Genomic DNA, 24,387 nt, shown 5'->3' on the forward strand with positions numbered 1-24,387 from the left:
TCCCTACTGTGTAAGCAAGGAAGGGTGCTTTATGTACCTGTACAAGGTGATGAACTCACTCCTGACTAACTACAGGTTAACTGTGAAATCCCAGGTTGTGATGGTGATGAGAAAAGACTGCCAGAGCCTTGGAGGGGGGGAAGCATCCTGTGGGGGGAGGGTGGGTAGTTGTGCTGCCAGAATTTTGACCCAGGGCAGGCTGCTGTGGGCTTTGAATTTTTGGGCCAAGCTTTGATATGTTCCCTGGGCAGTTCCAAATTTTATGTATATTTATCTCTAGGATTAGTTGGAAGAAGCATAACCTGTCCCTAATGCTCTGAAAAAAATATGACCTGGTAAAACACTTGGATAAATTGTCACAGCAGAGTGCCAGTCTCTTGGAGTGGGGCTGGGACACATTTGCCAGTGATTTCACTGGCTTTAGCGAAGTGCCACAGGCATCCTTTGCCTCTGTCTCACCTGCTGGAAGGCAGCAGTGTATAGAAAACATATTCTTTACTTTTATTTTCAGTAGTGGCTTCATGTAACAATATATAGGAAGAAGTTTAATAAAGGTCAAGGGCTTCACAGGCATTTATGTGTGCTGGAGCAGATAGAATCATGGTCATGCTGGTCATGTGCAGGTTTTGAGGCAAAACACTGGAAACCCCAGGAGCAGCCAGCATGGGAGGGCAATGTTTAAGGAAAACAAATACTTTGGATATAGAAATGTCCCCTGGGTGGAGAGCAACCTGAGGGTCCAGAGTTCTGTAGCCCATCAAGGTTGGGTTCTGGACAGGGGTTGCGAATCCATGTCCCAGTGTTTTCCCTTGGCACAAGGATGTGATGGGTTGCAGCTTGACTGGTGCATGGTGGCCAAGCATTGCTCTGCTGCTAATGGAGCAAATCAGTGTAACAACTAATAGTAAATCATCCACAGATTTAGGCTCTTGTCACTTCTTTCTGGGAAGAGGCAAATCTTTTTTTCTGGGAAAAGACAAGTCTTGCTTTGTCTTTCTATGAAAAGACAAGGCTTGTCTTGTTCTGGGAAGGGACAAGCAACTGACAGCACATCCCTTTGCTCCCAATGCCCAGCTGATGAGTCCTTATTGGTTTGTGTGTCAGCACAGCCCACCATGAAGGGCAGGACAGGGACCCCACAGGGGATGGGCAGGGGTGCTCCCCGGGGAAGCTGCATCAGGGATCAGGAAGGCACAGAGAGGCTGGTGGAGTTATCCATGGGATGGCCATGCCGGAAGAGGCATCTCTCCATAGTATCTCCTGCACCTTCTGTGGCTGTGGAAGAGGGGATGGCTTCCCACGAGTGTGCAGTGGGATCTCCTGCCATTGGGGGTTTATTGTCTCTTTTGTTATTTGATGGTGCCTCAGTTGTCTCGTTGGACCAAGGAGAGTAAAAATGTGTTCCATGTTTGTGGAGGAGGAGGGAGACCTTTGGAGTGACAGTAGCATTTGGAAATCCCACAGATTTGTTCCTGTGAAAGCTCTGATTTATGGGAGTTTGTTCTAGTTTCGATCCATCAATGAAGGTAAGTTAAAGGTCATCAAGTCTAAAATGAGTTTACAATCAGTTCTTGGCAAGTCAGCATCTCCAGTGAGCTGAGGTATATCCAGAACCTCTCTTCCCCAAGAATGCTCCCGCCTGGCTTTGGCACTTGGACTAGCACTGAATTACCCTCCCACGCAATGAATACTGGAAATATTTAATTTATAATTTATTGCTTGCACAGCAAGAGTGCCAAAGGGTCTGATGGATGCAGCCAGTGGATCACTGTGCCAGTTATCCAGGATGGGCACAGGGAAATGGATGCAGTGTGGTACCGTGTCAGTGATCCAGGATGGGCACAGGGAAGTGGATGCAGTGTGGTACCGTGTCAGTGATCCAGGATGGGCACAGGGAAGTGGATGCAGTGTGGTACCGTGTCAGTGATCTGGATTTGGTTCAGGGAAGTCGACCTCAGCTCTGTGGATAATGGAGGAAAAACCAGCCCTGAAAGCCAGCCCCTGATGCTCTAACTGCAACATTTGGAGTCTGTTCCCTTCTCATCGGAGCAGCCCTGCTCTGCTGAGGCTCAGATGGATGTGAGTGACCTTCAGGAATAGCTGTTCTAATGTTTATTTTATCAGGACCCAGCTCTGAAGCAGCAGAGCTGCTGGTTATTTTTAACCCAGGCGCTGAGCAGCTGGAGGCCTGGCTCAGCAGAGCCCAGTAACAAATGCTCTAAAGAGGGGCCCTGCATCATTGCTGGGCTGAGGAATGTTCCTGACAGGGAAGGCAGTGCTAGTTCATGCTGTTAACTCCTTCAGGATTCTCTGGGGCTCTGTGTACTCTTGGCACTGGTGTCTGGGGGATTGGTGTGCCAGAGCTGGGGCCTGGCATGGCTCCATCCCTTGCCCTGAGTGCAGGTGAGAATCCTCATCCCTCTCCATCCTGGGCTCCTGCCCTGTCCCCATGCCACAGGATGGGCTCTCTCTGTCCTTTGGGAGAGCTGCTCGTGCAACTCCTTATCCCTCCCTGCGCCAGGCCCCACGTCTGTCCCTCCTCTACCTCGCAGGGATCCCAGCCTCCAGCTGCCCTTTTGGGTTGTGTCTGAGCAAAGCAGGACAGGGAGGTGTGGTGGTTGAAGTTCCAGCAGGTAAGGGGAGATAGGTTTTGTGGTTCTCCTGGGGGGTTTCTTGAAAGGCTTTATTGGCCAAACAGTCTCCTGCTGCTCGTGAGGCTGGGCTCTGCTGTGCCCACTCCAGCTCCATGCTGGGAGCAGGAGCCAGGGCTGGAGCTGAGATGGGGCCTCGGCTTCTCACAGGGGAAGCAGAGCCAGGATTTGGGGAGTTCTGGCCATGAACCCCAACCTGGCTTGGGGAAGCAGCAGCTGTGTCTGGAGCACTGCACATGGAGATTTTATCTCATCCTAAAGATAAACAGAAAGGGAAGCTGGAGAATGGGCTGTCCTTGATGGGAAACACTCCCAGCTGCCCATCCAGCCTGCGTCACCGCTGGGATGGGAGACCCCACCATGTCAGGGTGACTGGGACCAGGCAGTGTGAGAGAGAATCTCCGGTCCCATAGACTGTCCCCCTGGGCCTGTGTGTCCTCTCTGCTGGGGCTGTGGTGACTGTGGAACCCTCAGACGCCAGCTCTCTAATGGTTTTTTTGGTGTTTGTTTATAGGAGCAGGGAGGCTCCCACCCTGTTTGTGGGGAGCACGTGGGACAGCCATTCTGGCATGGAAAGTGTTTATCTTCAGCAGAGCCTTGACCCTGGTTCCAGGTGTGAGACAAATCCCCACTCTCTTCCCACATTCCTGTGCAGGATCCAGTTGCCCTTCACCTGCCCCAGGCTGGGTGGACAGCCCTGCCCGGAGCCTGGGAGTGTGAGACCTCTTGGTTTGATTACTTGTAGTGTTCTCTCTCCAGTTCTCTGAGCACAGTATGGAACCATTCCTGATAGGGAAGGTGTCTTGGGGGCTGACTTCAGAGCACCCTGAGAACACCAGACCAGGCTGATTTGGGGCAGAGGGGGTGGCCAATATGAGGCCAGTGTGGCTGCAGTTCCAGCCATGGCAATGACACCCCCACCTGATTGCTGGGCTGGGAGAACTCAACCACCACCCACATGGATGCTGGGCAGGGAGCTGCTGGGTCCTGCTGTGGGGAGAGGAAGGGCAGGAAGAGCCAGGTCTTGCTTTTAAAGTGAAAAATAGAGTTTTTATTCAGTGTTTGCATAGTTGCTTCATATCAAGGTAACATCCCATCCCTCCCTGCAGAATGTGCAGTGCCAGGATGGTTATCAAAGGCAATGCCTGGCTGTACCCAAGCAGGTTATTTGCAGCATGTATTCATAATTTGTTTTGTAGGTATATGGTACATAGACAGCATAGTGCTCACAGTATAAAATCTCTCTCTATGGAGCTGCAGTCAGAGGATGGTGACAGCAGGGGCTGGAGGGGTCGTTCTGCTGCTGCCTCTATGGAAATGGGATCTGCAGGCTGGGGCTGCCAGCACTGCACAGAGGAGGGGGCTGGCAAGGGGGTCCTGGTGTGCCCAGTGCTGGGGACAGGCAGGACAGGGATGTTTCCACCCCACAGGGTGAGAGAGCAGCAGTGAAGTGAGCGACTACCACAGCAATCCCCAGACCTCACCAACCCCTTTATCCTGTCTGTGCTCCCGGGGAGGAGCGTGGTGGCATCACTGCCACCGTGTCGGGGTCAAGCTGGACTCTGGCAGTCACCCTGCTAGGACCATCCTGGGCTAAAGCGGGTGGGGGCCAGCAAGGCAGAGCTTCTGCTGCTGGGGGGGCCATGGTAGCTGCTCACATGGGCTGGGGTGCGATGATGACGTTGCGGTAGCCCTTGACCCCGGTCAGCTGGTCACTCTCAAAGTCCACCATCAGCTTCTGCAGCCCTGACAGCCGTGGCATCAGATCCATCCGGAACTTGGCCTCTGCCTGTGGCTCCACCGGCTCCTCACTGTGGGAGGGCAGGGATTCATTGTGGCCTGTCACCCTCAGAGCCCCTTGTCACCCTCCCAAGGTCCATGGTGCCACGGGACAGTGCTGGGACTTTGGCAAGCAAAGACCTCTGTAAGGGTGCCCAAACCCCTTCCCCAGCAAGGTGTAGGGCAGGGATAGTCTGAGTCCACAGGGACCAGCACAGCCCTGGCCCCTGCTGTGCCTCATGAGTCCCTCCCTGGGGGCTCCGGACACAAATCCACTGCCCACACCACTCCCAACATCCCAGCCAGGTGAAGGGGGGAAAGCTCTTACAGTTCCTTGACCAACTGCCCATCGGTGAGACCAGTGCCCTCCACCACGAACACGCAGCCATTCAGGGGCACTGCCAGGGGGTTCACCAGGCTGATCTCTGCCACCAGCTTCCGATTCTGCATTGGTTCTCCTAAAATCTGCAAGTAGGAGAGGTTGGACCCCAAGCACCACCGATCCTGGGGGCCATGGTGCTCTCCCTGCCCTGGAGCTGAGGCAGGACCTTAGGGATGCAGGTCCCAGGGGATGTAGCCCCGCTCAGTGAAGCAGGACCTGCTGCCAAAGCCCCAGGGGTAACCCCCCGGATAATCACAGCAATTAATTCCCCTCAAACCTGCCTGGGATGGGACATTGGACCCTTACCCTGATCTTGATTGGTGGATTCTCAACATAAATGTCCCTGACAGCGACGATGATGTCACCAGTCTGGTGATCGTTCAGGAGAGCCACCACCTTGATGAGGTTGTCCTGGGTCAGTTTGTCCCTGTACTCTTCATACAGGATGCTCATGGGGACCCTCTTCTCTGGAAGGGGAAGCAGAGAAGGGTCAGCACCATGGCATCTCCAGCCCAGAACCCATGGTCCTGTGCTGACACCCAGCTGCTGCTGGCATGGTTTGGGCTCCCCAGGAGCTTTTCCAGGTGCCTTGCAAGGACAGGGGAACTGGGGGCTCCTGCAGGGCTGGGATTCCAATACTGAGTGCCAGAAGGGACATTCAGGGTGTGGGGATTTGAAAGGAGCCATGTCCTAGAGCAGGACTCCAGGGTGATGCCTGCACCAGGGGTCCAGAGTACCAGTCCTTGGCAGCCAATGTGGAGCCAACTGGGAGGCAGCCAGGTCCCTGGCAGCTGCCCTCACTCAGCCCTCAGCATTGTTCATCTGAAATTCCTTCAGGGATGAGGCTGTCCAGAGGGAAGGACAGGGAAGGAGGCTGAAAGCAATCAGCTGCAGAACTGCCTGGAAGAAGAAGCCTAGAGTGGCTGTGACCATGAGAAATGGAGCCTGATATTCTGGAGGCAAGATTTTGAAGTGCCATAGCATCAGCTGAGACTGTGGGGAGAGGAACAAACCTAGCTTCCCACACTGGCACAAAGTGCTGGGGTGCTCTAAAGAATGCAGTCTGGGAAGTCCTGGGGTATGTATTCTGAGGTAGGAGCTGAGGGTAGAAGTTTCAGGAGCTCATAATTAATGTTTCAGAAAAAATGGTGTTGGTTTAACTTTTGCACAGGAATGTTGAGTACCCCAAAGGCCATAGGGTTCCTATAGCAGGGTGAGCACGTGTCCCACCTCCCATCCAGCCCTGCAAAAGTACCAGCTGGTGCTTCTGCCAGCATGAGCAGAGGCACATCCCTCTCCCCTCCATGGTGGCAAGAGCCAGCACATTCCTCATTCCTGTAAAGCAGCTCAACACCTGGAAGAGTGCCGAGCGCTGCGTTTGCAAGAGGAGCTGCTGAGGAGCAGGGCTCGGCATAGGGTAAATATTTGGCTGTTCCAGGACAGCAGATGTGTGGCCTTTCCCTGCCCTGAAGGGTCTCTGCAAACTCTCATAAACCCAAACTCGTGCTTAATAACCAGATGGTGCTGTTCACGTGTGACAGGGGCAAAAGAGGTTCGGGGGCCACGCCAGGACAGCTCTGCAGCCAAACGCCCACCCAAGGAGACACCGAGAGCTTCAGCCCTGCTGGCTGGGATACCCAGTGCTTCTCATTTCCTCCAGCCTGGGACCACGCACTCAGGGCTGAGCTGGGCCAGTTCTGCTCTCCCTGGTGTGGGAAGATCCTACCAGAGAGCCCAGCCTAGCCCAAAGATTGAGGGAAAGCAGGAGGGATGCAGACAAGTGCCACAAAATGCCTTGGGTGCCTAGGGATGGCAGCCTGGGTGTGCCCAGCTCACTCCCTTGGCATAACAGCCACAGGAGCAGTGGCTTGTACAGCTTCAAAAGCATTTCCGGCAGTTCCTGAGCAATTTCTTCATCCTCTCATCAAGATTAAAAATCCACAGTGCTAGTTAACTAAGGAGGATGCCCCAAAGTAGCATTACCAACCCAGCAGCTGAACCCAGGCTGACCTGACCCCATCCCTGGTGAAGCATCTCCTTCACCACCAATGGGTCTCTTACCTGCCCTGGGCTCAATGTCAATGTCAACCGGGTCCGTGAGGCCACACTGGAGCCCGAGGGTGCCATTGTGGCTGGTGGCACGGGCACACAGTGTCACCCTGCAGACACGCTCCTCGTCTGTGTTGTTGTTGACAACGGCAAAGACATCGAAGTCGCTGCCCTTGTTTGCACCCTCTGACACCTTGATCCTGAGGTGCAACCCCTCGTCCTCCTCCCCGATGGACTTCTTCTGATGCTCTGCCTTCTCAAACACTGCCCTCTCCTCCTCAGACCCTGTGGTGTACAAAATTCCTGTGATTCCCTGGAGTATGGGGAGGGCCTGGTCTGGGCTGTTCTGCCCTGAACCCTGGAGCCCTCCTGCTGCAGCTGTTTCCCAGCAGCAACATCCCTCCCTGGACATGTCTGCCCCTGAAATCCCCCATACCCTCCGGGTATTTGTAGTTGTGGGTGATGTCCTCCCGGCTGTCCCTGCCTACGCTCTTGGTGCTGATGTACTTCCCCACATCTGAGGATCGGATGCTCTGCTTCTGCATCCCGTCGCTCTGCACCACCCAGTACACCACGTCGGCGTTCACCTCGGCGAAGATGAAGGGGATGTCGTACTTGGGCAGCATGTCACCCTCTTTGATGGCTTTGACGGGGGCTGGCCCGCAGCAGTAAACTCCTGCACGGAGTAGAGCCACTGTCACCACTCCAGGGTTCAGCCACGAGGGGTGGCTGTGGTGGGGCGACCCAGCCGTGTCAGGGTGTGAGGTGATGGAGCTTCCATGTGGAGCACGTTGTACCTTCACTCTTCTCCTGAGGGGTCGGGTCCAGCACCTGCCACCCATCATAGCCAGCTGCCAGGTCTGGACGGGCCATCCACGACTCCACCCAGCAGTGGAAGTTCCTGCAAGGGAAACCAGCATGTAGAAGTCTCAGCCTACCCCAGCACCTGCCAGGCTCTGGGGAAGGGACAGAAGTAACTCGGGGCAGGGCAGGCTGAGGTCCTGCTGTGCTGCTCACCAGATCTTGTCCCAGGACTGCCTCGCCTGCTCCCCCTTCTCGTTGACGTAGCGGTCAATGGTCAGGTTGGCATTTGTGTCATGGGCTGAGTTGTAGTTGGTCACCACCCGGCTGGGGATTCCCAGGCACCGCATGACTGCAGAGAGCAGAGCAGGGTGAGACAGGGACCCAGGTTTGCACCACTCCCATCCCAGAGAGCCCCAGGTTTGAACAACTCCCACCCTTCCCTTTGCCTGCGGAAAGGGTGCCTGGGGACTGATCCCCAGGAGAAGCCAGTTCCCGCATCTACAACACACAGGCAATCTGGCTGGGTGGCACCTGGCTCTGACAGCCTGTCAGGTTTGATATTGCAGAAAAAAAAAAAAAGAAAAAAAAAAAGGCACAAAAAGCATCTGTGAGAGCTTTGGAGGTAGAGTGTGGGCAGCCGTGCTGAACCCCGGATTTCATCTCCCAGCTGTCTTTCACTGCACAGGGAGCTCCCCAGGGAGCAGGGAAGCAGTTACAGTACTTCAAAGGAAGGCTATAAACCGCTGAAAATTCACTTTAGTTTTCTGCTATTTCTCTCCTCTAAAAAGGGTCTTGTCTGTCTGTGACACATCAATGCTCTCACAGGAAGAGTTTTTCTTGGGGCAAAGCTGCACGAGCATATGTGAGTGCTTCCCAGCAGCAGCAAGTCTGGAATTGTTCTCTTCTTTTTTCCCAGACTGATTGCCCTGGTGGCCATGACATTATTTTGATCTTAGTGGATTCGTGACTTTATTGCAAATTTGGCCTTAAAGCCACTTCCCTCACTCTGGCCTGCCTCAGTCCCTCTCTTGCTGCCTGTCCAGGGAGGCAGTGCTGATTGAAAAAACAGAGCCCTTTTCTACCATTTTCCCCCTCTATTTCCTGACAAACTAGAGTAATAGAGAGCTAATTGCAAAGGAATTGCAGGCTGATTGCAGCTCTTCCCTCTGTGTGCAGCACTGGGAGGGGATGGAGGGCAGGGGCTGGGGTGGGAGATGAGGGGAGAGGGGAGACCCTGTCCTGTGGAGAAGGGAAGCCCAGAGGCATCTGCTCTCACCAGTGCATGCCACAGCAGCAAAGACCCAGCACTGGCCATATTTGACTGGCTGGCACCCAAACTTCTTCCACCTCTTGAGAATATCCACACTCCCAATCCAGGCCATGGGGCTCATCCCATCCTCGTAGCGGTTGTCCCACCGCCCAAACAGCACCCCTCGATCCTCATCATTACAGTTTACCTGTGGCAGAAGAAATGGGGAAGGATGGAGGAGCAGGAACAGGCTGGGGAAGGAGGAAAAGAGCCTTTTCCCCATTCACGTGCACTGTCACCCGCATTAATATTCAGTATCCATGCAAGAGCTCACTGGGATGTGGGTGGACATAGTGCTAATTAGGGATGAATTTTAGAAATACACCCTCCTACCTCGGAATTTCTGAGTGATTATCCCAAAGCTGCTCCTGGAATGATCTGTGCCCATCCCTGCTATTTCTTTCCTCTAAAAATGCTCTTATGCATATAGGAGCAGTAACAGGGAAAGGATGTAAAAGAGAAAGGAAACACCCCAGAGAAGAAAAATGATGTAACTGGAGGGGATGGCAAATGCTGTGTGCCACAGCTGTAGCTGAGGGTTTGTTTGCACCCCAGGGAATGTGGGGTGCTGGGGATGCCCTGCTGGCTGCAGCCCGGACTCACCATGGCACTCACCACCCTGCCAATGTACACAGGGTCATTGCGGCGGGAGCAATCCCGGTTCTGATCCCGCAGGTGTTTGGGGTTTATGTCCAGCATGTTGAGGCAGATGGCTAAGATGTCATCCTCGAACTGGTGGAGAGAAGGGAGAAAAGGTTGAGTGAGGTCCCCACAGGGGCTCTGCCACCTCTGTCCTCCCTCTCTGGCTCACTGTGATGGCCCCGCCAGCAGAACTGCTGGTACGGGGGTCACACCTTCTCAGGGTCCCCTCCCCTGCCAGCATCCGTTGAGTGATGTCCCCAGTGTACCCACTCAGCCTGTGAAGCCTGTGGGTGAGCTCCTGCCTACGCACTGGGGCTGAATCTGATTTCCTGCAACCACACAGAGGTCAGGGCATGGACCTGACCTCCAGGAAAATCTATTTCTCAGGAAGGGTTGAGTCACAGCCCTTCCTTGAATTGAGGCGCGGATCCTGTGGAGGCCATGGGCACCCCCACTGCTGTGGGCCCCCAGCCCTTTGCTCAGGGAGGGTGTCTGAGCAGCCCCTGCGTCCCGGGGGTGCAGCTCGGGGTGTGAGCACTGCCTTATCGGCACCCCTGGCACAGTGCCCAGGAATGCATTATCAGGCACAGGTTCCTGGCACAGCAGGGCCACCCAGATTAGGTACACATGGCCACGGGGCCCCCAGGAGCCATGGGGGAACACACCCCTTGCCTTGCCCTGCTTTGAAGTCAGCGCATTCCCTCTTGGAAATGAGATTTCGGTTTCTTTGACCCATGGCTGACTCCAAGGTGCTGACAGCATTTGGGGTGCATGTTTGTGGGGGGCACACACATAGCACCAGTCCCTATGTCCTGCAGCACCAGAGCTGCATGGCCTGGGTCAGACAGGGGTCCCAAGGATCCCAGGGGGCCTTGCCCACTCACCTGGCCGAAGTTCCAGGGAATGGAGAAGATGTAATCGCAGGTGCCTTGGTAGATAAGCCCGTGCTGGGACAGGACGTACTCACGTCGCTCATTCTCGTCACGCAGGAAAACTGTGTCCTCTGTGGGGACAGCAAGTGATGAGGACAGGGCTCTGCCCTGCACAACCAGCTTCCTGACCACCTCCCTGTGGATGGATCCAGTGGGAAATGAGGCACCAGGGGCTGCAACTGCTCATGCCTCAAACAGGTGCCAGGGAATTTCAGCCCAGGTCGATTTAAACTGATGGGAAAATTTCAGTGGGTTGTGGTTTGCTTTTCATTCTTTCTCATGTCTCTGTCTTTCCTCCCTTTTATTTAATGGAGATGGATCAGGGAGGAGGGGAGACCTCCCTGGGGGTGCAGTGAGCAGTGGGAGTGGGTGTGCTGGCTCAGCACAGCCAAAGTAATTTCACTCACAGCAGCTACTGCTGTGGAAATCAACATTTACTGGAAATGTTTACAGAAGGAAACCCCATGTCCACCCTCAGTGCTCAGCACAGCCCTGGTTGAGTAGAGCTTCCTTATGGCCCCTTATCTCGGCAGATCCAGCATGGGACTTTGAGATCCAGGAAACCAGCTGGTCCAGAAACAGGGGAACATGGAGAGAGGAAAATCCCAGTGCTGTTGTACCTTACAGCACTGAAACAAACCTCCCCTCTGGGTCTGGCTACCATAATTTCACCAGAACAGTGATATCCATGTCACTGAGTCCACAGCTAGATGCCTTGATGAGGATGGGTGAGAATGGACCTGGTGGGTGCAATTAGGGACATTTGGGGGCAAGTGGGAACAACTAGGGGAAAATAGGGACATTTAGAGGCTTTTCCCCTGTCCCCTGCCTGGCCAGGAGCTGGTGCCAAGGACTGTCCAGGGCTTCACAGCAGCAGCACAGTGGTGAGGTCCCATGGGCACCCTGTAGTGGGGGCAGCCTGGACATTGAGTGTTTGGGCTGGTGGCAAAGGGGCTGTATGCGTTGGCTGTAGGGTGGGGATGGTGCTCTTGGCCCTGACCTACTGAACGGATTGTGTGGAGATGGAAGCAAAGTGAGGCTTTCTGCTTAAACCTGCATTCAGACCAGTGCTTGGGCCGACTGGGGTCTGCACTGGGATGAGACCTGTGGGAGAAGTGCTCAGGGAGCATCTGGTGTTTGCCTGAGCCTTGGAATTCCTGGACTTGAGAGGTGAAAGCCTCACCTGGGTGCCAGGGGTTGAAGAGCAGGACGAAGTCACCGATTTGGTAGCTGGAGCCCTGGTAGTCAGTGCAGGTCTCCAGGGTCATGCTGTAGCGGCCGATGCGAGCGTCGGGTGGGGAGCAAAGCGAGACAGAAAGGGACTCCCCATCCTGCTGCTGGATCACAGCACTCCAGCATGATTCTTCTGGGCAGTCGGTCATGACAAAGTGGAACCTGGTTCCTGATGTCTCACTGGGGCAGGGCCCTGTCAAGAAGGAGCAGGTCAGTTCTCCCAGTGCTCCAGACCCCTGGGAGCCCCGTGCCATGGAGGCTGCACCAAGGAGAGCTGCTCCAAGCCCCCCTGCCCTGCGGCAGCTGCCTGGATCTTGGGCTGTCACAGTCTGGGAGCATCCACCATGTAGTCTGCCATGTACTGAGGGCACAGGGTAGCCCAGCTGAGGTGAGCTCATGCATGTCCCTCACTGTTTGGGAAGGCAGGGACTCGGCCTGTGGAGGGTCAGCAGAGCACAGGGATACTCTCTCTGGTGCTCACCCCAGGGCCATCTCTGTTCTCAGATGCACCTGCTCCTGCCTGTCCTCCGAGCAGTGCTGTTGAGTCCCTGCACCCACGGCATGGGGGCTGGCAGAGCCCAGCCATGAACCACAGATCCCCATCACCGAGTGCCCCAGTACGTGTGTGCAGCCTCAGGCATTGCTGCAGGCATCCCAGGATTAGGGATGACCTCAGTGGCCAAAGCACCGAGCCTGGGACAGTGTGATCCTTGCTGGCCCTTCCAAGTGCAGCTATGGCCAAGCCACCTGCACCGAGCCAGCTCCAGATCCGCTCCCCGGAGCGGTGACGCCCAGCCCGGCCCTGCGGCTCCCTGGCCATGCAGTGCCTGGCCAGCAGCCGAGGCAGTGGTGCCACTGCTGTCCCCTCTCCCCACCAGAGAACAGCCCTGGCTGGTCCCCCGCCAGCCCTCGCCCACAGGCCAGTCACCAAAAATACTAGTGAGCTCATGGAAGTGACACAGTTTCTCCTCTTGTGGAGGCTGGGCTGAGTTCACCGTGTCCTTTGGGCAAGAGCCAGCCCAGCGCTGCCGTAGGCTGGGCAGACATGGAAGCCTTTCTCCTCCTGTTCCTCCTCCTCCTCCTGGGAGGCCTCCACAGCCCACAACATCCCCCTGGACTCCAGCACCTGAACGGGGCTCTGCCAGCACGGCTGCTGCAAAAATGCAGCTCTATTTTCACTCTGTTCTTCTTTCCCTCTTCTTTGTGGGAGGCAGCACGTGAGCTTGGTGGCTTTGCTCTCCCAGGATGGAGGGACAGGTCTGGCAGTCCTTGCCTGGACAGGTCCAGCCTCGGTGACAAATGTGCTGGGGTGCTGTCGGTGGGGTGGCATTGCCACGTGTCTCTGTGAGCGCCAAAGCACCTTTGCCCTCTTTCTGTAATGCTGGGGCTGGGCTCCAGCCCAGAGGAGCCTCTGCCAGCTGTGCCTTTGGCGTGGGAGGCTGTGCCTGTGGCTACTTCCCCTGCAAAACCAGCCTGGGACTGCCTGGCTGGAGAAACCCAGGGGAGGGAGTGCATGGACAGCCCCCATGGGTCTGCTAGGACACCAAAGGAGCTGCTGGTTTGGGGTGAAGCTGGGAGGTGCTGGGCTTTGTTTTGTCACCAGAGCTTTTGGGATGGAAAAAAGGAGAGTTTTAGTCTGCGAGGAAACTTGGGTGCAGTTTGACTTAGAATTCTGGCTGGGTTGACTCAGCATGGTGCTTCAGTCCCAAAATAACTCCTTCCTGAGAAATAGTTTCCTTTCCCTTTGCTCTGAGCTGGCAGAGCCGAGCCCCTGCCCGGCTGCTGCACCCAGCCCTGGCTGTGAGAGCAACAGCCCAGCCCTTGCCCAGCCCGGGGGTCTGCGCTGGGGGAGCTCCGTGGGAACATTTCCTTTCTCCACTGTTTGTGTTTCCTGAGCAAACCCCGCTCTGAGGATGTCTGAGAGGCAGCAAGGCTGAGTGTAAATCCTAGAAATGCTGTTATACCTCTGGCTGAAAAGATACACAGTGCTGATGTTTCTCAGAGGGGCAGGAGAGTTGGACAGGATCCTGGCCACAGCCAAGGTACTTGCTGGTGAGCTGGAAGCTCTGTCATGCCCATCATCCCATGGCTCTGATGCTCTGATGGCTTTTTGTTTTATTTCTTTATCACTTCTCTTCCGCTCTCATTAAGGAGATCAGTTTCTACCTTTTTTTTCCTTGTGACATAAAAGCTGTGCACAGCACCAGCCTCTGCCAGTGAGGAACAGGGACTGTGTGACACGGGGCAGGCGCCGTGGCACAGCCCCGTGGGGAGCACAGGTGAGCCCTGGAGCAGGGTCAGAGGGTGGTGACACCTACACAGCCCTCCTTCGCGACACAAACGCGGCGGCACTCACCCGTCTCGACGTTGAAGGAGAGCTTGTCCACGCCCTCCTGGTAGCCGCGGCCGGAGAAGCGCAGGGTGATGGTGAAGGGCTGTCCCCGCCGCACCACCAGCTCCTTGCAGCCCATGTCCGCCGTCCGGTGCTCCCGCCCATTGCGGTCGCAGTGCAGGTCCCACGTCTCCAGCACCAGATCTGCGAAGGCAGTGGCAGCTCTGACCCTCGGACCACGTCACTCAGCCCCGACGTTTGGGAAGGAGGGGTGGCTGTGACCCGTCCCGAGCCCTGGGTTGGGACCTTGGTGAGGGGTCTGAGCCTCCCCCACCCACACTGTGCTCTGCTCCCAGATGTGCCGGGCAGAGCGTCTCTCCAGGAGGGCACAGTGACCGTGCCGGACTCCGAGCATCCTTCCAGGAGCGCTCTGACGCTGGGCTCCCGTTGTGTGCTGTGAGAGGGGCACAGCTTTGGCAGCCTGGCTCACAGCGACTTTTTGCCCTCCTGATCCAGCCCTATGCCTCTGTGGTATCACATAATGCTGCCAGAGCTGTGCCACATGTGTCTCACAGCACCCTGTACCCAAGCAAAGCCCAACACTCAGCTCTGCTCTCAGGGACCTTTTACTGGGGCTGCTGTCTGCGTGCCCCCACCCCAAGCAGCTGTTGCTGAGTGAGCCCAGGAATGTCCAGGATATTCCTGTGCCTCAGCCAGGCCTCCAGCAGCTTTACTGTGCTGTGGCTGCTGACAAATTGGTGAGAGCAAGTGTAAATTCAGTGATGGGGGGTGTCTGATGCCCCAGACATATGCAGGCTGCTCTGCTCTGCTTGCAGCCCAGCCAGGGATATGTGCTGGAGCACCAGCAATCACATTCCCAGTACCATGGGCACTGTGCTGGAGCAATGAGACATCATTCATCATCACTTGAGGCCACAGACCCCTGACTGCTCTGCAGTGATGTATTTACCACCAGAACACCCAAAAGCATTCTGTACAACAGAGCACAGGGCAAGATCAGTGCCAGTGAGGGACTGGGTAGATCAGTGGGCAATACTCAGCTTGCTGCCCCATGCCATGGCTCTCTTTAACCATGCCCTTCCCAGTACCAGCTCTGGTAGACACCAAGCCCTCCTTGGATCAGTGACAAATGGAAACAGCAGCCTGTGAGCTCACTGCTCCCAGAACATTGCTCCTGGGTCTCTTGGCAAGGTGACTCTGCAGTATGGGCCCAGGGGAGGGCAGTGGGCTTGTCACTGTCCCCATCACAATGTGAGAGCTGCTTGAATGGTCCATAACTAAGGGCAAGGTCCCCACAGTCAGTCCATGGGAACTGTGAAGTGGGGACAGAGCACAGACAAGCCCTTTCCTTCCCTGCCTCCCCCTCTGTGAACAGCACAGCCCTGAGCTACGGAACACGAACTGTACAAGAGGAATCTCATGGTTGACATGGAGCCAAACTTCCTGACAAGAAGCCTGCGGAGAGAACAGGATCGGGGTCCTCCTTGTCCCAGTCATCCTGGGGTTCTCATCCTTAGCAGATTTAGTAAAAAGCAGATTTCTCAAAGCACAGCTGCCTCTATCCAAACCAATGGGTGCCAAGAAATGGGTGGGAAGGGGGAATGCAGTGCTGCAAGTGGTAGCAGCATCCTGGGCACTCAGGAGCAGGAGCTGCCCAGTGCGTTCAGGACAAGAAGACACAGTGTTAAGCTATGCCAGGGGAAATTTAGGCTGGACATTAGGAAAAAATTATTCACAGAAAGTGTGATTGGGCTTTAGAATGTGCTGCCCAGGGAGATGGTGGAGGTATTTAAAAAAAAAAAAGACTGAATGTGGCACTTAGTGCCACGGTCTAGTTGATAAGGTGGTGTTAGGTCATAGGTTGGACTTGATGCTCTCAAAGGTCTTTTCCAACATAGTTAATTCTGTGATTCTGTAGCGGCTCAGCTATGTGTCTGTGTGTGTCTGACCCGAGGGACCCGAGCCGGTATTACTACAGCAGTTCTGGGAGCCAGGACAGCCTGTGGCACTGCAGCACAGCACAGCAGAGTGATGCCGCCTCACCCAGAGAGCCGTGTGCCCGTGGGAAGCACACCGACCCATTTCCTAGCACTTTGGGGGCAGCTGTGTGGGAGGTGGGGGGTGTCTCTACCCTGAAAAGCCAAGCGTGCAGGACTCCCAAAGTCCAGAAGCTCCTTTTGTGCCTGAGCTTCACCCTGTCGGGACGTGGGCACACGCTCTCGGCCCAGCTGTCCACCCTCCTCTACCGGGAAAGCTTTAAATAGCACCAAACTTCATTCTACGGGTACTGGCGACACCCGGACCGGAGGAGTGGATCAGCATGGACCCTGCACGGACCTTGCTAGGCTTCTTATCGCCGTCCCGCCTTAGTCCTTCCCGTTCCCCTTGACTTCGGCTGAGGGTCAGGGACCGGCTCTAGTCCCAGGCGAGCAGGGAGGGGCGCGGGAGCCCCGAGCAGCGGCTGGGGCGGGGGTGCGGCCGTTCGGGGCTTCCCGCAGAGCGGGACGGAGCCCGGCACCTGCGGGGGTTCGCGGTCCTACCTTCGGCCATGGTTCCGGCTGGGCGGAGCGGGCGCTGCCGGTGCACGTCCCGGTACCGGTCCCGGTACCGGTCCCGCTGGCAGCGCTGGCGGTGCCGATGCCGGTCCTTGTGGCGGTCCGGATGCCGGGGAAGCTGCCCCTCACCACCCGCTGTCCGGCCCCACCGCCCGTCCCATTTATCCCGCCCGCCCCCCGCGCACCCCTCCAACCCCCCCGCGCCGGATCGGCGGAGGGAAGAAAGGGAAAACAAAGTTTCCAGGAAACGGGCGGTTTTAGGTCCCACCTATTAAAAACAGCCACCAAAAAAAAAAAAAAAAAAAAAAAATTAGAAAATCAGCAGGTCCGGGTTGGCCCCACGGAGTCTCCCGGGACCCCACAGCCCCCGGGTAGGAGACGGCCCCGCTGCCGATCAAGAGGAGGGGAGAATAAGGGGCGGAGAGGGGCTGCGTGGCTTCCAGCGAACTGCCAGGACTCGGGACTGTTTGACTGTTTTCTCCTTATAAAGTTCTCTTCCTTCTCTGGCTGCATCCCCATCCTGGCCAGTCCTGGTGGGATGTGCCTGTCGGGAATTGCATCCCCTTCCCGTAGCTGCATCCCTGAGAGATGGAGTTTGGAGGGGAAATATGGTGAAAATTTTGCTGCTGGACAGCAGGTGTGTTGGAATCAGTGCTGGTTGCTCTGGGACATAGAAGTGTGCATACAGCAGTGACCATCACATTTCCTGGAAGTCCCTGCCCCACACACTGGCCATCCCTCTCCTGTCTGGGGGTCCCTGCCTTAGGGTCGTGCCAATGGTACCACCTGGGGCTGTCTGGCCTGTCCCGGCCCTCCCTGCATGTCCTAAGGGTCACCCAACACACTAGAGACCACCTATCAGGGACAGAGGGCTGAGACCCCACACCTCCATGGGCTCAGGGTTTGGGAGTGCACCGGTAACTCAGCAGCAGCATGCCTTGTTAAGAGCAAAGTCTTGAGAAGTTTCTGGAATAACTTTGTTCAGTTACTAGTTTTCCTTCATGTGAGTTAAGCTGCCCAGGACCAGGATCCAGGATGAGGGGTGTTCCTGGTGCAGCCCTAAACTGACCCCCTCATCTGGCCCTTGGATGGATGCAGGATGCTGCAGCCTGGGCATTGGGAACCCTCCTCAGTCTGACAGGTCCCCCAGGCCCCTGAGCCCCTACCCCTTTCATGTTTTGCATCATTCCAGGGCATTTGTGGGACCTTGTGGATGGTGCAGTCCTGTGAGATGGTGGGATCCATCACCTGGTGTACTCAGGGTCACCACACAGGGCTCCCACAGGGGCTGTGCCCTGCTGCAGCCCCACTGTCCTGGTGTGCCCCATTGCCCCAGTGTGGGGAACACCTGGATCTGCCCTCCCCACATTTGGGGTGGTCCTGCTCAAGGGCCCCCAGCTGTGGGTAGTGCTCTGCTCAGACTCCTCCTCCAGCTCTATAAAGGGATTTTTGGTACTGACAGAGTTGGTAAGGTCTAAGCACGCCAAAAGCAGGGACCAGAAGTCCCATGTACAGGGGGCCCCTGGTGTGTCCTGCTCTGGGGGCACATGGCTGGTCTTACAGAAACACTGCCCTGCAATGCAGCAGTGGCTGCGCGTGTCCCATCCTCCACCAACTCCTTTGAGGGAGGTGGGGAGGGACACTGGAGCAGAAGCAGCAAATCCTTGCTGAGAGAAAGCTTGGGACAGCTGGATTTAATGGAAACAATTCATCTGCTACTCCACCATGCATTTGTATGGGCTGGGGGTGTGCAGGTCATGGTTGAGGGCCTTTGCCAAATGCACAACCAGTGCCAGCAGGGCCTTCCTCACCCCAGCAGTGCCACTTCACTGCAGAAAGATCTGCACAGAAACAGCCTGACAGTGCTGCCCTGTCAGTGTGGCACTCTCATGCTGGGGTCTTGCTTTCCTTGCTCAGATTTGAGAAGAGACACTGAAAATGACACCCTCTTCCCAGACCCCTTGGTCCTTGTGGGCAGCACTGGATCGAGTTGTTTCCATGGATGCGGGGAGAGGTCAGTGGGGGTGTGAGGGTTCCACGGGCTGCCCCTCTCTTTGAGCATCAGGGCCACAGGAACTGCTGTCCACTGCCAGGCTGCTGTGACGCCTGGGGAGGGCTGGTGGCCATGGGAGCTCACAACTGGTGTCACCTGCCCCGAGCTGGCCTGCTCCCAAGGCTGCTTCCTGGGCTCAGGAACCTCTGCCGCTGACTGACGAGCGCCGCTCTGTCTGGGCTCATGCTGCAGGGTGCTGGGTTCGGCTCTGCCTGCACAAGCCCGCTCTTCCTTCTGTACCCAGTGTGAACTCTGGGTGCCCTCTGCAGTGGAAGTGCACACTGGGATGTGTTTTTTGCTTGAGTTAATGTGTGACAAACTGCCGGAAGAGCACCGTCGGAAGTGGAGGAATTGGAAATGGCCCTTTTTCACTCGGCTTGGAAGCACAAGCAGTTTGTTGTCATGAGGGGTGTAGGGGTGTGTGGGATGTGTGGGACTGGGCAAGATGGGATTTCTGCTGCTGGGCAGGCTGTTGGGATTATCTTCTGCCTGGTTTTCTGGCCAAGCACAGAGCAGGAACTGCACAGAGTACCTGTCCCTGCTCTGGCACCTTGGGCAGAAGTGGCAGGAGACCAGCGCCTGTCTCCTAGGGGGCTGTCTCCTCTGGCTCTGTCCAGTCGGGGCTGTCCCTCAGGGGCTATCCAGGGAACTCTGAGCATGATGCCAGCACCGCACCAACAGGAAACCTCCCTTGTTTCCAGCTTTAGCGCCCACTCTGCTCACCACCTTGTATCACGGAGGCATCTGTCTGCCCCAGCACTGGAAAATCCCGCCCATAGTGGGCCAGCCACACTGCTGGCGTTATTTTTACTCTCCTTACTAAGACAAGGTTGCATTAAGAGGGTGTTTGCACTGCTGAAGCCCAGAATAACCCCTCATTTGCTCAAGGTGTTCAGTGCAGACTGCGACTTTCCTCGCCCCCGCCCCTCTCTTGGAGCTGCTTCAAAGCGAGCAGGTCCCTGCAGTGCCGGTCCCTGCCGTGTGTCCTGCACAGACAGAGCCGCTGTTTGCTCTGCTGGGTGTGTGCCGGGGCGGCTGCAGCCCCTCCAGTGCCCGCACATCCTGACTCAGTCCCTTGCGCAGCCAGATAAACAACCCGTGAAAAGGGGCAGTGTCTGCTCTGAGTCGCCCTGTTAAGTCGTCAACCAATTTCAGGAGCTCTGCCCATCTCCTGCGGTGCTTCCCACCCCGGGTATTCCCCAAACTCAGACCTGAAGCTCCTGCAGCTCCCGGAGCCCCACGGAGCCTGTGTGCCCCTCGGTGGGGAGCCCAGAACCATCTCGGGGTGAGGGTCTGTAAGGGGCCCTGCAGGGATGTGACTTCAGAACAAAGTGTTTTATGCCCATGAGGACAGGGCCAGCGGGGAGCTCTGGGGGCTGTGTGGGTATCCTGGCGTGCAAGATGCAACAATTACCCCTCTCACACCTCTATTTGTGAGCATGGGAAAGTACTTCGCAAAGCTGGGATGAAAGACCCGGAGCTGTTCCATATGTGGTCGGCAGAGCCAAGGGTTCATAGGGGCACACAGACTGGGGCAGGGGAGGATGGGGTTGACGATGATGGTGATGGCATCACGATGATGGTGATGGAGGATGATGGTGACGGCATCACGCTTGGTTTGAGGCTTTGGTTGCCACAGGCAGCTCTGGCGCTGGGCCAGCGGCCGAGCAAAACAGGCTCAGTGCAGCACGGGGCTCCCGAGGTGATGGGGTTTAGAGCTGGTGTAAAGGGAAGCTTGTTCCCAGCTGTAGGCAGCTGCCTGCCAGGCCAAGCACTGCAACCTTTCCTTTGGGAGGAGAAGTGGCTTTTTAAGGAAAAGCGGATAGTTTTTCCACCTGGCCCTCCCAGGCAGGAGTGGTGTGCTCCGGTGTCGCAGGGACAGGGCGGATGCAGCCCGTGGAGCTGAGGGGTCCGCGGCTCTCGGGGGGAGGGAGGGATGTGCGGTGGTGTCGGACGCAGTCCGGGGCTCTGGCTCTCAGCTCACGGCACAGGCTGAGCCGGAGGCTGTTCCCGAAAAATGCGGAGCCTGAACCAGCACGGCCTGGAGGGATCGGCCAGCAGCTGATAACCAATTTCTCTTGGGAGTCCTGGTGCAAGGCACACCCCCTCCCGGGGCGGGGGGGTGGATCAGGAGGAATTCATTGTGTGACTGTCCTTGTTTTTAGGCGGAGTGTGTATTTTTATTTAAAAGAAACGAGAGAAAAATCCCTCTCGAAATTCTCCGGGTTTCTTGGGTCTGCAGGGTGGGGGCAGGAAAGCTGGGGGCTTCCCTGGCAAAGCTCCCAAGCAAGACCCTGGGAGGTGGGTCCTGTGTTGGACAGCAGCAATGCATGCAGGGGAGGTGGATTCTCCAGCTGTGCCAAACCTTTTCTTGCTGGTGGCCCCAGCATGGCCACAAAGCCAGTCCCACTGTGACAGGGTCCCACAGCACTCGAGGGTGGGCTGCAGTGCTGCAGGATGGACTCACGTCCACTGCCAGGATAGTCATGAGCCAAACATAATGTTTTGCAAACTGATCTGGCTGTACCTGGTGCAAACTGAATTCCAGTCTCCGGCTGTCATTTCCCAGCAGTTTGTTGGAACCCCCTCAGCCCTCCCTCCCCAGGGCTCCTGTTCCCCCAGGGCGCCGCTCCCCGGTAATCCCTCACCACCTTCACAGCTTGCAGGCTCCAACTGGTCTGCAGGGGGAAACAAGAAGGGTCTGTGCTCCCCAGTTGGTGCATAGAGTGTTTGTGCTCCTCCATGAGTTCACACGTCCAGATTTAATGCCTGAAGCTGTGTGGCTTCCCCAGGGCTAACACATGAGCCGTGTGTGTCCTCATGCAGGTCACCTGCGCCAGGCTTCCCTGTCATCATCTTCCCAGGGCGGGTGTCTGCAGGGCCCCTGAGTAAGCACTGGCAGAGGCGATTTCCATCCATCCCTCGGGATGCAGAACAGCTAGGATTTTGGAAAGCAGCTGGGTTGGCCTTTCCCTGGCCAGCTCAGATCACATTGAGTTACGTCCAGCCCTCGGAGCTCTACCCTTTGGCGTTACCCTTCACCCTTCCTGTTTTCCTCTGGTATCAGTGGTTTCTTTGGTTTTCTATTTCTTATGGCTATCCTGCAGCTCCCCAGAGCACCAGCAACCCCAGCTCAGTGACAGGCAAGACCTCCATTTGCTCTGACAGAGCAGGCACTTGGAGATAATGAAGCTTCTCTGGGATACTTCTGCTTGCAGCCAAAGCCAGGACTGAGCTGGTGTCCTTGTACCACAGCTCAGCTCCCTCTCACACCCAGAGCTGCCTTTGTGTTTACCTGCTGAAACCAGACCTACTGACCTGGCTGTCACCCAGGATGACAAATCCAGGCAAGAGAGCTGTGTGTGTTCCCACTGTGCCACAGACTAAACCCCCAACTTGTGCTTCTGAACTCCCATGGCTGTTTGTGACTGAGCCCCAGTTCCAGGGGCTTCCAGGACAGGAATGGACCTCTGGTGCCTCTGCTGGCACCAGAACTGCTGGGGGACCCATCTGGGGTGCTCTGAATTTCACCACGTGCTGTTATCACTGCATCTCTGCCTTGTCACCCACTTCCCACACTTGACTGGGACAGGGCACAGCTGTGGCAGTGGCTGGGAGCGTGGGAGCCCCAGTGCTTCTCGCTCTTCCTCTTCTTCTTTTCCTCTTCCCTCTGTCTTGTCACAATTGAACCCAATGACCCTCCAGCCCCTGCAATTTGTAGGGCAGAGCTTGATGGGAATCTGGTGGTGAGGAGGAGGAGGAGGAAGAAGAGCGCCGTGGCTGCCTCCAGTCAGAGCTCTCTGCTCTGTGCCAGCCCACGTACTGTCTGCTCTGCAGGAGCAGGGCTCAGGAACCAAAGGAGAATGGCTGTCCCAGGAACTGCCATGGGGAAGAGAAGGTCATTCCCTGGGGCTGGGATCTGTGTCTGATCCACAGACCCTCTACTTCCCTGAGCTGGTTTTGTTGTCTGTTGCATCCAACGTTTTTGACCTTTTTTCCTTTGAAAAAAATGTATTTCCTGGGGTGCTGTGGGAGCTTCCTTCCAAGGTTGGAGGGTGCCCTGCACCCTTGCACTGCCAGACCCTGACCAGCCCACACTGCTGGATCCCTGCCAGGCCCTGACAAATGATTTTGCCATTTCAGGAGGGAAAGGAGACATTGATTAACTCCTGTACTTGCCTTTCTGGAAAGGTTATGGCTTAATTGGTCAAACTTAGGAGTCATAAATCATGTACTGAAGGATCAGCAGAGATAAAAAACAAATTCGCAGAATATTGCAAAACACTTTTTCGTTGGAGGGAAGGAGGTATCTGGGTATGCCCATCCAGCTGTGGGGGCTGACGGCTCTTCAGTTCACAGGAACCTTCCAGGGAAACGATTCACCCTCCAGTCACAGGCTGGAATTTCCCCTTTCTGTTATCAGTTCAACTCAGGATTTGCAAAATACCCTTTTTTTATTTTACTTATGGAAAAAGAAAACAACAGGAAAGTCATTGTTTGCTTTATTCAGAAGAATCATAATTCCATCTGGCTTGAAAAATTACTCTCTTTCTCTTTCTCACTGGAAAAGTGCTATTTCCCCAACCTAAAAGCTGTACTGGGGGGTGGATACAGCAGACCAGCTCTCAACAGAGCAGAAAATTGATCAAGGGATCTGTCAGGCTTGGCTTAGAATGATGCTGGAGGGAGAAATGATTTTTGGTCTCATGCTGAGCTGGGCCACATCCAGGTAGGCATGGCTTGCACTGGCCACATGGGATGGGGAGTGGGCACCCTCAGCTGTAGGGCATGGGGATGGGGAGCAGGAACATGTCATGAAGAGGTAGAAATGTTCTGGCTGAGTGACCTTGGTGCCATTCAGGACGTGGCATTGGAGAATGGAACAAACTCTAGGCTTGCACAGGACAGGCTGTGAATACCTGTCCGGGTTCTCTAGGACAACAACTTTTAAACCAAAAGGAATAGGATGGACTCAGTGACCAGGATTTCAGTGGAGAAGGGACAGAATTGTTAGTAGGGAAACCAATGTTGACCTGGAGAAGAGTCTTTAAAAAATTGTAGGGAGAAATAAAGAGCAGACAATTGGGTAGGACTAGGAGTGGTGACAGGCAGGGCAGGGCCGGGGTCGGTCCTGTTAATGCATCAGTGATGACCCAGACAGGAGGAGCATGGCTCCCACGGGGGGCAGCTGGGGCTGTAAGGAGCTCAGGGGGGCTTGGCTTCAGGATCTGGCAAAAACAAGGCTGAGGGGGGTATGAGTGATGCTCAGACAGACTGGGATGGGCGAGTGCCCTTTGCTGAGGCACAGCATCCCTCAGAGTGCGAGCCACGACCGTGCTGGGCTGGGAGGAGGAGTGTGTTTTTCTGGAACGGCCTCCAAGGCAGAGATTGCTTCTCCCCTGATGTCTCTTGATTAGCTCATGGCTGTGGCCGCCCAGGGGGGTGGCCGACAGTGCCTGACCCTGACAGTCAGGGTCCAGCCTGCCATCGCCCGCTCCCAGATGCCCAAACACGCAGTGCGGGGACGCGCCTGCGGCGACACGGTCTCTGGGGACCTCAGGATTCTTTGGACTGGGATTGGCAAGGTCGCACCCAGGCCAAATGGGTCCCAAAGGCTTCAGGACAGTGCGTTCCCAAAACAGAAT

The 24,387-nt window shown here is 56.0% G+C and overlaps 1 protein-coding gene across 2 annotated transcripts; it reads right to left on the reverse strand.

The window, feature by feature from the left end:
• Positions 1-3,679: 3,679 nt before the first annotated feature.
• Positions 3,680-16,944, reverse strand: TGM2 (transglutaminase 2). 2 transcript variants are annotated; one of them, XM_062505374.1, is made up of 13 exons: positions 16,675-16,944; positions 14,138-14,317; positions 11,732-11,974; positions 10,501-10,619; positions 9,578-9,706; positions 8,942-9,122; positions 7,879-8,014; positions 7,659-7,762; positions 7,298-7,537; positions 6,874-7,146; positions 5,119-5,279; positions 4,759-4,895; positions 3,680-4,462 (listed from the first exon to the last, which is right to left on the reverse strand). In XM_062505374.1, exons 1-13 carry the CDS (start codon positions 16,682-16,684, stop codon positions 4,306-4,308), a joined length of 2,070 nt encoding a protein of 689 aa, XP_062361358.1. In that variant the 5' UTR covers positions 16,685-16,944; the 3' UTR covers positions 3,680-4,305. The 2 variants fall into 2 exon arrangements, with proteins under 2 accessions (XP_062361358.1, XP_062361357.1); XM_062505373.1 differs by lacking the exon at positions 11,732-11,974 and having other exon boundaries at positions 16,675-16,808.
• Positions 16,945-24,387: the final 7,443 nt, after the last annotated feature.

This window comes from Cinclus cinclus, chromosome 18, assembly GCF_963662255.1.
Source record: "Cinclus cinclus chromosome 18, bCinCin1.1, whole genome shotgun sequence".
Lineage (NCBI taxonomy): Eukaryota > Metazoa > Chordata > Aves > Passeriformes > Cinclidae > Cinclus > Cinclus cinclus.

Bases quoted from the DNA above. Each gene is read 5' to 3' on its own strand.
- TGM2 (XM_062505374.1), bottom strand. The intron at 10,620-11,731 runs GTGAGGCTTTCA...CTGTCCCCACAG, and splicing joins CTTCAACCCCTGGCACCCAG to AGGACACAGTTTTCCTGCGT. The intron at 7,538-7,658 runs GTACAACGTGCT...TACTCCGTGCAG, and splicing joins CCCTCAGGAGAAGAGTGAAG to GAGTTTACTGCTGCGGGCCA.